Source organism: Ctenocephalides felis, unplaced genomic scaffold, assembly GCF_003426905.1.
Source record: "Ctenocephalides felis isolate EL2017-DRISC unplaced genomic scaffold, ASM342690v1 CF-g0.4_SCAFFOLD_01492, whole genome shotgun sequence".
NCBI lineage: Eukaryota > Metazoa > Arthropoda > Insecta > Siphonaptera > Pulicidae > Ctenocephalides > Ctenocephalides felis.
Genome location: NW_020537646.1, coordinates 9,008,968 through 9,021,124, shown reverse-complemented (window position 1 = coordinate 9,021,124; position 12,157 = coordinate 9,008,968). Strand labels below are relative to the sequence as shown.

Sequence of the window (12,157 nt, the reverse complement as noted above, 5' to 3'; positions counted from 1 at the left end):
GAAAGACAAAATTCCATTTTGTGTCTATACAGGTGCTAGTGGTAATGTGACAATGTTGTTTCTTACTCGTAACTTTTATGTTAAATAACTGATAATTATGAAAGTATGATGTAATTCATTTGGTGCACACAAGTATTCACGAGATTTGATGAATTTATACAACAATAATTTACATATGCAAGCACAGTTGAAATGAAAGATTAATTTCTTGAAAGTTCCAAAGCGTAAGGAAGATACAGTTCTTTTAATAAGATATATTTTATTTCTTTATTTATTTATGCATATAAGTTCCCATGACGATGCTTACATTTCAAGTTAAATTTGTATAGCCATCTATGAATAAAATATGGTTTTAATCGGAGATAACATTTTTTGACGTTCTATAAGGAATATTCGAGTTCGCTAAGAAAAAATAATAAAATTATGTACAATGTGCAATTACATATATAATAATTAAATGGTGCTATGTAAGATCAGCTTTTATTAATTTCAAATACTATTGTTACCGCAATAAAGTCAAAGGCGCAAAGAATTATATATAAAATAATGAAAATTTCCGGTTAACAATATTGTATAACCTCACCAAAAAAAAAATACGAAAAAAATATGGTATGTAAATATATATGTGTATTACATATTTAAATTATTACTATACTATTAAATGTGATTATATTTAATTATAGGCTAGTTCAGTAATTGTTGCAGGTTTAGCCCTTTCAGCAGTGGGTTTTGCTGGTCGTTATGTTTTACGGCAAATGCCAAATGTTTCACAAAAGGTTTCTGAAGCTATGAAAAATCTTCCAAAATTTGATGCAGATAGTCTTGCAAATTCTCGGTATTACAAAGGTGGTTTTGAAACAAAAATGACAAAGCGAGAAGCCTCTTTAATTTTAGGGATCAGTCCCACAAGCCCAAAAAGCAAGGTACAGATATAAACGTTGAATTTGCATTTGCAATCATTGTTATTCGCTTTTATGATTAAACTTGGAAAATAAAAATTCACGAAGGCATTAATTGCAAGTTTTTTTAAATTAATTTTATAATTTTTCATGAATGAAATGTAAATTAAATAATGACCAACATTAATGAAGCCATGAGCACATTTAGAATATGTATTCCAACTACTTTAATGTTGTTCTGTTTTTTTTTAATGAAAAGTTGGTTTCTGAACATTTTTGAATATTGTTTTCTGATCCAAGATGCCAATACTGTGAGCATCAGAAATATGCTACAGAATAAAGTAATATTGATAAATAACCTAATATATAAATATAATAATAATTATTTTACTAGGTTAAAGAGGCATTTAAAAAAATTATGTCTCAGAATCACCCGGATAGAGGAGGTTCACCATATTTAGCAGCAAAAATTAATGAAGCAAAAGATTTAATGGAAAGCGGCAAATCTCATTAATTATAGTAGCATGTAGAAAATTATTATGTAATTGTTGGTTATATGAATAAAAACTGTTTAGATAAACCAAAATGTTTCGTGTGCCACTAAATGATGATTATATGTAATTTATAAGAATTGTTAACACATTGCATTTTCAGAAATATTATTTGACTTGGTGTAAAACCCATTTTGGTGTTCCTTTCTAGGGTGCTGTATATAATTATGTCTGGGGGCCTTTATGAAGGGCGTAACAATGAGTGTAGTAGTAAATCTACTACACTCATTGTACCAAATTAGGTTCACAATATTTTTATAAATTTTGCTAAGACCATAAACTCTATCATTATAAAAAGTTTCATTAAAATAATTAAAAAATAAATTTTCAACAATTAATTACGAAAAAACGTAGATGAAATACCAAGGTTGGTCCAAGACCTACATCGATTCAGAACGACTAAAAATGTCGAGAAAATATATAATTCATAAAATTACCAAATAGGAAGGCATAACCTTACTTCCACTTAAAGCTTAATGCATAAGAAGATTTTTTCATAATATACTTATGTGAAAAAACGGAATCTGCAAATTAAAAATAATTTATGAAGTTTTTTATGGCTGTTCCCCAAATTAATCTTTCTCCCTAAATTTATCGGCAACACCGTATACTCGATACGGATGGTGGGCTTGTAATAAAATTTACTTTTTCGACATTTTTTTAACAAAAGAATTCAATACTAGAACATAAAATTAGAACAGAAATCGATATCATCAGCAAAGGAATTTTTGCATTTGTAAGTCTTCAAAAGCTCAAGCGCACAAGCGAAGACCTACAAAATAAAACTGCTAGAAACAAAACACCTAGAAAGACTAGACCTCATTTATAGCGTATATTATATTTCAGTAATAATAAAGTTCGGCAATGAATAGCTCGAAACACTGAATATATGAAAGAAATTCAGCTTTAGAAAATCAGTGACCAATAGCAAAATGTTACTAACGGGCGACGAAGATTTCGATGATAATGATGTTAACGTTGGTGAGAAATCGAATATTTATTTATGTTTTTAATTGAAATGTTCTAAAATTGAAAATCATTGCACATTTTGACGACTAAATAATAAGCAATAATATGGTATATAGTTATGAGAAGATTTAATTATTTAGTGTAATCATCTGATCGTTAATACATTTTGAATAGGATAAGATACAACTTTCTAACTAAGATTCACATGTTCAATCTAAAACGTTACACATGATATTGCTCAATCTTTCTTTCATATAAATATTTTTCGGTCGTGTAGTTCGGCATATTATAATTTTACAATTGTCGAAAAATTATACTTTCAGAAGAGACAGGCGTCAGTATAACAAAAAGGAAACAGCGTCGATACAGGTATCATAAATCAATTTGAACTAAAATTGAATATATATATATATATATATTATATATATATATATATATATATATATATACAGTACAGGCCAAAAGTTTCCGGACACATGAAAAATCTCATTTTCTGAGTTTTTAGCTATATTTCTCATATAAAAATAATTATATTCAAGTTAGTTTTGTACATTCTACGTAGTATTAATATTTAGTGACTGGTTTGTAACCAATTTGTGAGAAATGACGGACTAATTAGCAATGAAAATGTTAAAATGTCACAGTCGATTTTCCTGAATATGACCACCCTTTGCTTTGATCGCTGCAGCGCATATTTTTGGTAATCTTTTGACAAGTTTTTGCAATGTTTGCGCAGGTATGTTCTTCCAGGACTCGTTAAGGCAATTCCACAGGGCAGGGAGGCTGCTTGGATGCAAATCCTCCACGCGGCATTTAAGCTCGTCCCACAACAGCTCTATTGGATTAAGATCCGGCGATTGTGCAGGCCACTCAAAAAACCGCTTCTGCGAGCAGTAAATAAACAAAAGAGATTCCAATTTGCCAAAACCCACTTAAATTGGACCATCAATCAATGGAAATCAGTTTTATGGACGGATGAGTCAAAATTCGAACTTTTCGGAAGTCATCGACGTAGGAAGGGTAATGAAAGACTCAATTCTAAGTGTATTTCGACAAAGGTAAAGCACGGTGGTGGTTCAGTGATGGCTTGGGGTTGTTTTGGATTCAATGGAGTCGGATCGCTTGTCAAAATACATGGAACTTTAAAGAAAGAACAGTATCATAGCATACTTGAGCGCCACGCCATTCCATCTGGTTTCAATTTAATTGGTCCAAAATTTATTTTTCAACAAGATAATGACCCTAAACACACTTTCGGACTCTGTGCCAATTATTTGAAGCGAAAACAAGATGAAAAAATACTTTAAATAATGGATCTTAATCCAATAGAACTGTCGTGCATTTGTCTGACTGATTTGCATCCAAGCAGCCTCCCTGCCCTGTGGAATTGCCTTAACGAGTCCTGGAAGAACATACCTGCGCAAACATTGCAAAAACTCGTTGAAAAATCACCAAAAATATGCGCTGCAGTGATCAAAACAAAGGGTGGTCATATTCAGGAAAATCGACTGCAGTGACATTTTAACATTTTCATTACTATTTAGTCTACTATTTCTCACAAATTGGTTACAAATCAGTCACTAAATATTAATACTACGTAGAATGTACAAAACCAACTTGAATAAAATTATTTTTATATGAAAAATAAAGCTAAAAACTCAGAAAATGAGATTTTTTTCAAGTGTCCGGAAATTTTTGGCCTGTACTGCAATAATATACTGTAATATTTGATATAAGGTCTATGGTCCTATTATCAATAAAATAATATATTTCAGCGATAGCTTGTAAAGAATAATAACCTAAAAAGGAACATTATTTATATTGAGTAATTATTTGAGCAAATAATCAGGTAAATATAATTTAAGTAAAATATTTCCATTAACTGATAATTTGTGATTCAACAATTAGCATAAAATAACCACAAAACAAATAGTTTACAAATATTTTTTGGCAAATGAATTGAACATTTTATCGAGGTTAAAATATTTCATTACAATCTTACAAATAATTTGCTGTTGTCCTGTTATCAATCCTATATATTTATTTGTCAGTATATGAGCCTCACGAAATATTCAATGAAAGTATGAAATTAAAACTGAAAATACTACAATACGCATTTATTGTAAGTGCGTGCAAAGATGTTATATTTAATGTATAATAATATTTTAATTCATGTGCGAACACGGTTCATTTCCCAAAGTGCAGACGCGTAAGGAATTTCTCTTCGTCTCATTAATATTATTTAATTCGTCTCTATTGCAGGACGACTTTCACTGGGTCACAGCTCGCTGAGCTGGAGAGAGCGTTCTGCGCGACGCATTATCCGGACGTTTTCCTGCGCGAGGAACTAGCCGCTCGGGTCGAGCTCACCGAGGCCCGAGTGCAGGTGAGAGGGCAGCATGAGGGCACATGAGGGCATTCCGAGGCATAAGACTCGGAAACGAATTCAACACACTGACATTCAATATTTACGGGTAACATCACTCAACCGTCACAGCATATGAAACGTATTTTTCATCATTTTCTTTTGGTTCGAACCAAAGGTAATAAGAAGGAAGTAATTTAGGGTATATTTAAGTAACAAAATAGATAATATTCAAAAATTATGGTATCCCAGCCATTTTAGCAAGGCACCATGAAAATAAAAAACACACTAATTGTAGTTAAATTTTCAACAGAAAAGATAATCATTGAATAATGATTAATTTAATACATCAAAAAAGCATACGTATTTCTCTTCAAAATCTTATTTGAAACATATTGTAGTAACAAATACAAAAATGAAAACTATCATGAATTATGTTGTGCGCCGTTTTGAAGAAACGTGTTTTAAGAAAAATGTACATGTAAGATTAGAAAAGTGTTATAGACATTACAAATGCCTTGGTAAATGGCTTGAAACTACAACAAAAAAATACTTTTAGCTTAAAAAATAATCTTTTTTTAAAATAATTATAGTGGTGTTACCCCTAAATATTCAGCAGTTTCTATTTCTATTCTATTTCATAACATCATTACATTCAAACGATATTGTTTTCACAATAAGTTTAATATTTCTCTTCTAAGTTTAATATAGTATAATGAAATTTTTTTTACAAACTAATACATGCTTTTAGAAATTTGTTGCAGGTTTGGTTCCAGAATAGAAGAGCAAAGTGGCGAAAACAGGAAAAGTATAAAGTTAAGGGTGATATAGAAAAGGCCGATGCTCCAATTACTGATTTTTACGGGAAAGACGATAAAGGTAAAGCTATAATTTACTTTTATTTGAATATCTATTTCAAACCTCTATAGGAGATGCATTTTGTGGAAAAATAAATAAATTCTTATGACAAGACAATATTTATATAACTTGATAATTAATTCTTAATGTCTTTACATGATTCTTTCAATTTCATCTAAACAGGATGCCCAAATGCAAAATCGAGTTATCGATCTGACGAGATGATCACCACATTACCTTACATAGATGTTGTGCAGCAATTACCGATTGTACAACCCGACTACAATTATTACAGCATCGATCTAAATATTGAATCGATTATAAAACAGAATGATAATGATATATCAAATATCGAATGGATGACTTATAATAATCCCCAGGCTAAAAAAGAATTATCTTGTCAGCACGAAAGCGATTGCGAAATGCGGCCGAACGATCATGGTTCCATCGACCTGGCCATCGACGCGGACAAAAGTTTCGGCGATGTCGCCTCTTACGATATCATCAGCAAAGAAAATTCATCGATGAGAACTGAATTTGCTCCCGTCGATATTATTGACGGACAAGAGAAACACATGGAAAGTAGTTCACTTCTTCTGCAATACGATGTGGAATGTCATCATGATGATTTTATTGATAAAAATAATGAACGAACAATGGCCTCACCACTGGAAATAGAAAATACACTCTTGAATAATGATGATGACAGCTTCAATCTGTCCAGCGATATGCTTCTTTGCAGAAACGAAAATAATTTTGATATGTCAACAAATCTAAATAGTTACGCCATTGATTCCGACTTATTGAAAATAAGAAGCCCGTTTTTCAGAAACGCTATAATATAACTCATCAAATAATATTGTCAATATATATTTTCAACAGAATGTGCCTCTTATATGCAATATGCAATGTTTTTAATTATTACAGATCACTTGCAGTTAATAAATATGTTGTTATATTTTCAAAGCATGTTTGTTTCATTTTATATAAGTACTTACAATATGCTTGTTAATCGTGAATGAATAGTGTATCCGACCTTAGTTTATACATACATATATATTTTGCAAAGACCTTCCAAACGAGTACCAAACGCGAAATCAATCATAGGTTCGCATCCTGGGCTGCAGATTCGCGTAATAAATGGTGTTCAAGTAGGCAGGCGCACCTATTTCAACACGGCAACCGATTCGAATGTGTGCAAATCCCGATTGTTGGTTGTATAGACGTTATCATGAACGAACACATCGATAGTTTCAAGTCGAAATGGTTCTTATAAAGCGAACACCTTGTGTTATCTGACGTGGGTGTTTGCACCGACCGGAGCTCCGGAGCCGTCGTCTCGCAGAAAACTCTAGCGACAGTCTCTTTCGCATCACAGATAAGTTTGCATCGCAGTATCGTTCTGGAGGACTACCAGTGCTCAGTGTCCAGTGTCCAGTCCAGTGTCGAGTGCGATGCTCGAATTTACACCTGTGCGGACCGAGTGATCTCTTTGCAATTCACGTCATCTCAGTTTATGTGCTCCATATCGCATGTGCACAGTGCACACACAGCGCACCGACGCCGATTCATATCGCAACGCTGGAATCAGACGAATCTAATGTATTCAAATCAAATTATTCGCATTTACCTATAATAATGTGTTATCGATAAATAAAGCTTATTTCGTGGTGCCCATTAATTCTATTAGCTGGCGCGTGTTTGTGTTCCGTTCGTTTCAGTGCTTTCAGGTGGATTTATCACAAGTGATTGTTAATGTTGCAACATACCTACTGTTCTGTCAGCGGTGCAGATTTCATTCGTGCGCATTCATCTATCATGCCATTTATCTGGTCTCGATCACAAATTCATCTGGTTTGACCATCAAACTTCATATTATTTACCTATGCAATTTACCTCTGCTTTACTGCTTTTTACGATAATTATTCCAATTAACATTTATCGCTTAACAATATAAAACAAGTTTTTTCTCTCGACTTTCATAAAAAACAACTTCAACAAATGTTGAAGTTATTACAACATGCAAGTAAAATTCATGTCACACCGAATTGACATTTATTATGATACTTTGAACACGTTACATATATATTAGAAGCCTGACATTTAGCGAATATAGTGTGTAATTTGAATATAAAACCCGTGTCTATCAAGGCTGTGATATTTTTAATATTCAACAATTCAACTAATAAAATGGATCAGCATCTGCCAATGCAAAGAAAGCGTTTATCGCACGCATTAATTTTATTACATATTCCGTACTAGTGGTTCAGAAATCTCCTATTCAACAACAACAAAGCACTATGCAAATGATGAAGTAAGAATGTAGATCGCTTATTTCAAAACGAAGGACGGATACATACCTACTCATTATTCCAAAAGTTCTGTACTAACACCTCCGGTTAGAAAATTTATAGACCCATTGTTTTATTTCACATTGAAAATAAAAACAAGTTTATTAAGGGTTTGTATAAAAGCTGTTAAAATAATTTGTATCGAAATCTCATACGTTAAACGTGTTCAAAAATTAAATACCGAGTTTTAATAATTTAAGATTGAATGAATTCGGAATGAGCTGGATTTTTTCTTAAAAACTTTGAATTGCTACTTCAATATAATTTAATGCAGACAGACTGCGACTCGGCGCCTCATCTACTATATAATATTGTTACAAAAAGTACAATCATTTCTATTGAAAGTTTTATTACATAAGCCCACGGTGTCTGCTAATATGCTGGCTGCTTAGGTCGTTTATGACATGGACTAATGAATTTTGAATTATAATTCATTGACAATGCAGCTGCCAAGGTACATAAATAATGCAATGATATATAATATATTGAATATATACTATTTCTGATCTCAACTATTGCTGTAATTAGCTGCGACGATAACAAAACAATAGATCTACTATGCAATGAAATTTATTTAAATTGTGGTTAGTTAGTCTTCCGTTTGAATAATGAATTTTACATTAAATTGAATTAGGCTATTTTTTCAATATTAATTGCAATTTATAATAACTCGATTGGAGTAGATTAGTAAATATTGATACGTAGTAATGGCATATGTAGTTTCAACAAAGCCGTTTGTACAATTTTATACCATTCTATAACATTTCAATATCGATGTCTCTCTATTCGCTAATATTTGAAATAAATATATGCATATTAAGCATATGTTGACATATTATTTGTTTTAGATACTTTCATATTGAACGATGAGACCACGCAAATAGATGATGTTGAAAACACAAAGATGACATTTCATTACACCTACTATCATAAATATGTCTGAAAACCCATTATTTTTGCCTCAAACCTAATCTTATAAGAAAATGATTTGTTTAGTGTTTTTCCCACATTTGTTATTTGTTTTCCTGATCTTCATAAATAATTATGACTCTATCTACATATTAATCGCAGAATTAATTGATTTATTAATATCTAAAGCTGTTAATTGTGGTAGAATGTTTGAATAATTTTTATCCAATTATTGTTTATAAAAAAAACTACAAATGCAAATCGTATGTTACTTGCGTATTTCGATGATTGTGTTTGCATTTCGATTCCAGGACATATTTGGAAACGCCATGATTTTAAAATCCGTGGGAGGTTGTAAAATCAACGCGATACAATAGCTTTGTATCTTGTTTTGGTGCTTTTATATCTAAATGAATTTATAAAAGTAATAAGGTATATTTTTAAATAACAAAATTAGTAGTATAATTAAAAAGAATACAAGTATTTTATGCTTATTATACAAACTACCTCTTCTTCGCCTTTGATTTATTCATTTTGATTTTTCTCAAAACTAAGAAAAATTTATTATAACGTATATTTTGAAATTAAATTGTAAATTATTAGCAGAAAAGAATAAAAAAATATGTTATTTTCAATCAATTACTATGCTGTTCTTGGTCCAATGTTATTGCCAAATCGTTAAATTGAGGTCACAAGAACATTCAGTTGAACAATAGGTAATAATATCTACAGTAATATATAGATTCAATTTAAGAACGACGTGTTAAATTTTATTTATACAGGTTATTACGAAGAATTTGTATGTGTAATATATTTGAACAGATGTTTAACTATCTGGTTAGATATAATTTTATTACAATGCATTTACAAGATGAAATATGAAGTCAGCAATATGTTTACTTGATATTAAAAATATATTGTTAAAGCATAACTTAATGGTTATTGACATTGATATTTGTGTGTAGGTACTTAAATATTTCCATAGTGAATTTCTCCCATAATATTGAAAAAATTATTGCTTTCCATCAAACAATAAAATCTATTTGCATCAATTTAATTTTATAAAATAATTTGGATTTTACATTATTTCGACTAAAAAGAGAAATATTTTTCTCCAGCAATAATACTAAAATCTTTTCTCGGTTCAGGATATGCTGTTAACGAAACTGGTTCATTACGGAACTCTAATTTCTTCAACAATATACTTTTTCATTGCGCAAACACCGTTAACAAATTCAAATATAGTCCAACAGGCCCATGATTTCGAATGAGGTGTACGAGGCGTAGGCGCGGTCCGGTCTTATTATTACACAAATTTCTAGGTTGATTCATTTTATAGCGAATTCTCATGAGATGAACACAATTGTTTCTTTTTAATATGACAAATTGCCGTCCTGGTTTTCGCGTGCAAATAGAATGCAATTGTTATATTGCTTCGTGTTAATTGCGAAGGTCGTTTGCTTGTCATCTGACCGCTCCGACCATTGTTAAAAAAAAATCAACAATGTCAAGCTAAGAATTAAAAATCACAGCCATCTCGCTGCTGGATGCTCATATTGAAAAATAAATACAAACACTAAATGAGAATTGTTATGTTAAATATTTGATTGAAATAAATATTCACAAGAATAAAATGTTATAATGGTATCCAATCGATACTTTTTGTCTGTCTCTCATTGATCCATTAGGCGATTTTTTACGTAATCGATTTTGTTGATCTAGTCCCTGCCTGAGGCGACACTAAATTTAGTCCACAGACATAATAAGATCGAAATATTTTCCAAAATCTACCTATTTGATATTAATGAATATCATTTTTTTGAAATATTAACAGGCTAAGAATCAATACACTAATTTATTAGTCATTTATAAGTTTACTGATACCTAGTTGTTGTTGTAGAGCGTTAATGGATAAGTTTTATGATTTTTCGTTTCCAATTTGAAACGCCAACATAAAATTAGCGAGTCGTATTTTTAGAGAAAAAAATAAAATTAGAGTGCAGCAATTGTACTGTACGAGTCTACACTATTTTTATATATTAATTATTCAAATTTCTTACTTTGTAAACGCAAAATTTACAAATATTCTAATTTGCCTATTTCCGTGTTATCTTCAATGTTCTTAATGACTTCTGAAAACCAATTTAGAAGTCGATGTGTTTGAAATGAGAACAGTGATGGATTTGCACAAGTGCACGTTCGATTAGCAGACTCAATATATTATCTATTATTTATAGTTCGATCAATAGTTTGCATTTGTCTCTTAGTATCATCCTTCGCATGTGATAAATATTATAAATATGCGGTTTATTTCAAGGCTGTCGACTCTAATTCAGCGCGGCTTTAGTTAAGTTTATTACGCCGACGATGTTATTGGTTATATGTAATATCGCATCGGTCTACGTAAATACTAGTTAGTCGCGTGATAATAAATAATTAACAACTCTCCGGATAGATCTTTCTGATCGCTGAATTAATCTACGATATTATTCAATTTTCTTCGAAATTATAACATATGCATAAAATATTGGAAGTCACAACATAAGCATGAAGACATAAAAACAGACTCTGACTTATCCTCGAATACGTCGAAAAATTGAACAATCAACAAATATTGACCGTATTATTATTACAATTTAGAGTCAGTTTTGTACTTCATATTATTAATAATGTACTTTGAACTTGTTCTCAAAATTTTAAAGCGTATGGAAGTAAAGACGTTTTAAAAGCTCTGCTTTCATACACTCAAAAAATATTTTTGTACCATTTTATTAAACGAAGTTACAATCGCTTGGAGAGTACGATATAAATATAAATATAAATAAATTATTTAAATTATATCTTATGTGAATGGTATAACATCATCAGGCCTGCCCTTAACGAACACATAATTTGTACAAAAAAAATATTATAAAATTACATTTAATGATTAATTAAGTAATTTCGATATAATATTTCTTAATTATATATTTTACAACAAATTTTCGTAATATTTGCGTAAAAACAACTGTGATGCAAAATAATTATAATAATGCCGCGAAAGTTTAACCTTTAACATAACACGATCAAGAAGAAATAGAAAATATCATCTTAGCAAACCCGACGGCAAAGGTTCCATCAAAATAAATAGAGATGTTCACAAAGAGAAAATAAAATACTAAAATACTATTTAACGTTGTTAAACAAATGATTTAGGAACGAACACCAGGACTATTACAACAGAACATCAGCATCAGACGATTTATGTGGCCATGT

General features: G+C 30.9%; 2 protein-coding genes across 2 annotated transcripts; both read left to right on the top strand.

Moving 5' to 3' along the window:
• Window positions 1-425: 425 nt before the first annotated feature.
• LOC113370000 (mitochondrial import inner membrane translocase subunit TIM14) lies at window positions 426-1,452 on the top strand. Its single transcript, XM_026610636.1, has 3 exons — window positions 426-609; window positions 684-923; window positions 1,294-1,452. The coding sequence occupies exons 1-3, from the start codon at window positions 607-609 to the stop codon at window positions 1,411-1,413; spliced, it is 363 nt and encodes a 120-aa protein (XP_026466421.1). The 5' UTR covers window positions 426-606; the 3' UTR covers window positions 1,414-1,452.
• Window positions 1,453-3,501: 2,049 nt separating this feature from the next.
• On the top strand, window positions 3,502-6,487 carry LOC113370772 (homeobox protein ceh-10-like). Its single transcript, XM_026611462.1, has 4 exons — window positions 3,502-3,575; window positions 4,682-4,805; window positions 5,549-5,663; window positions 5,826-6,487. Exons 1-4 carry the CDS (start codon window positions 3,502-3,504, stop codon window positions 6,485-6,487), a joined length of 975 nt encoding a protein of 324 aa, XP_026467247.1.
• The last annotated feature ends 5,670 nt before the right edge of the window (window positions 6,488-12,157 follow it).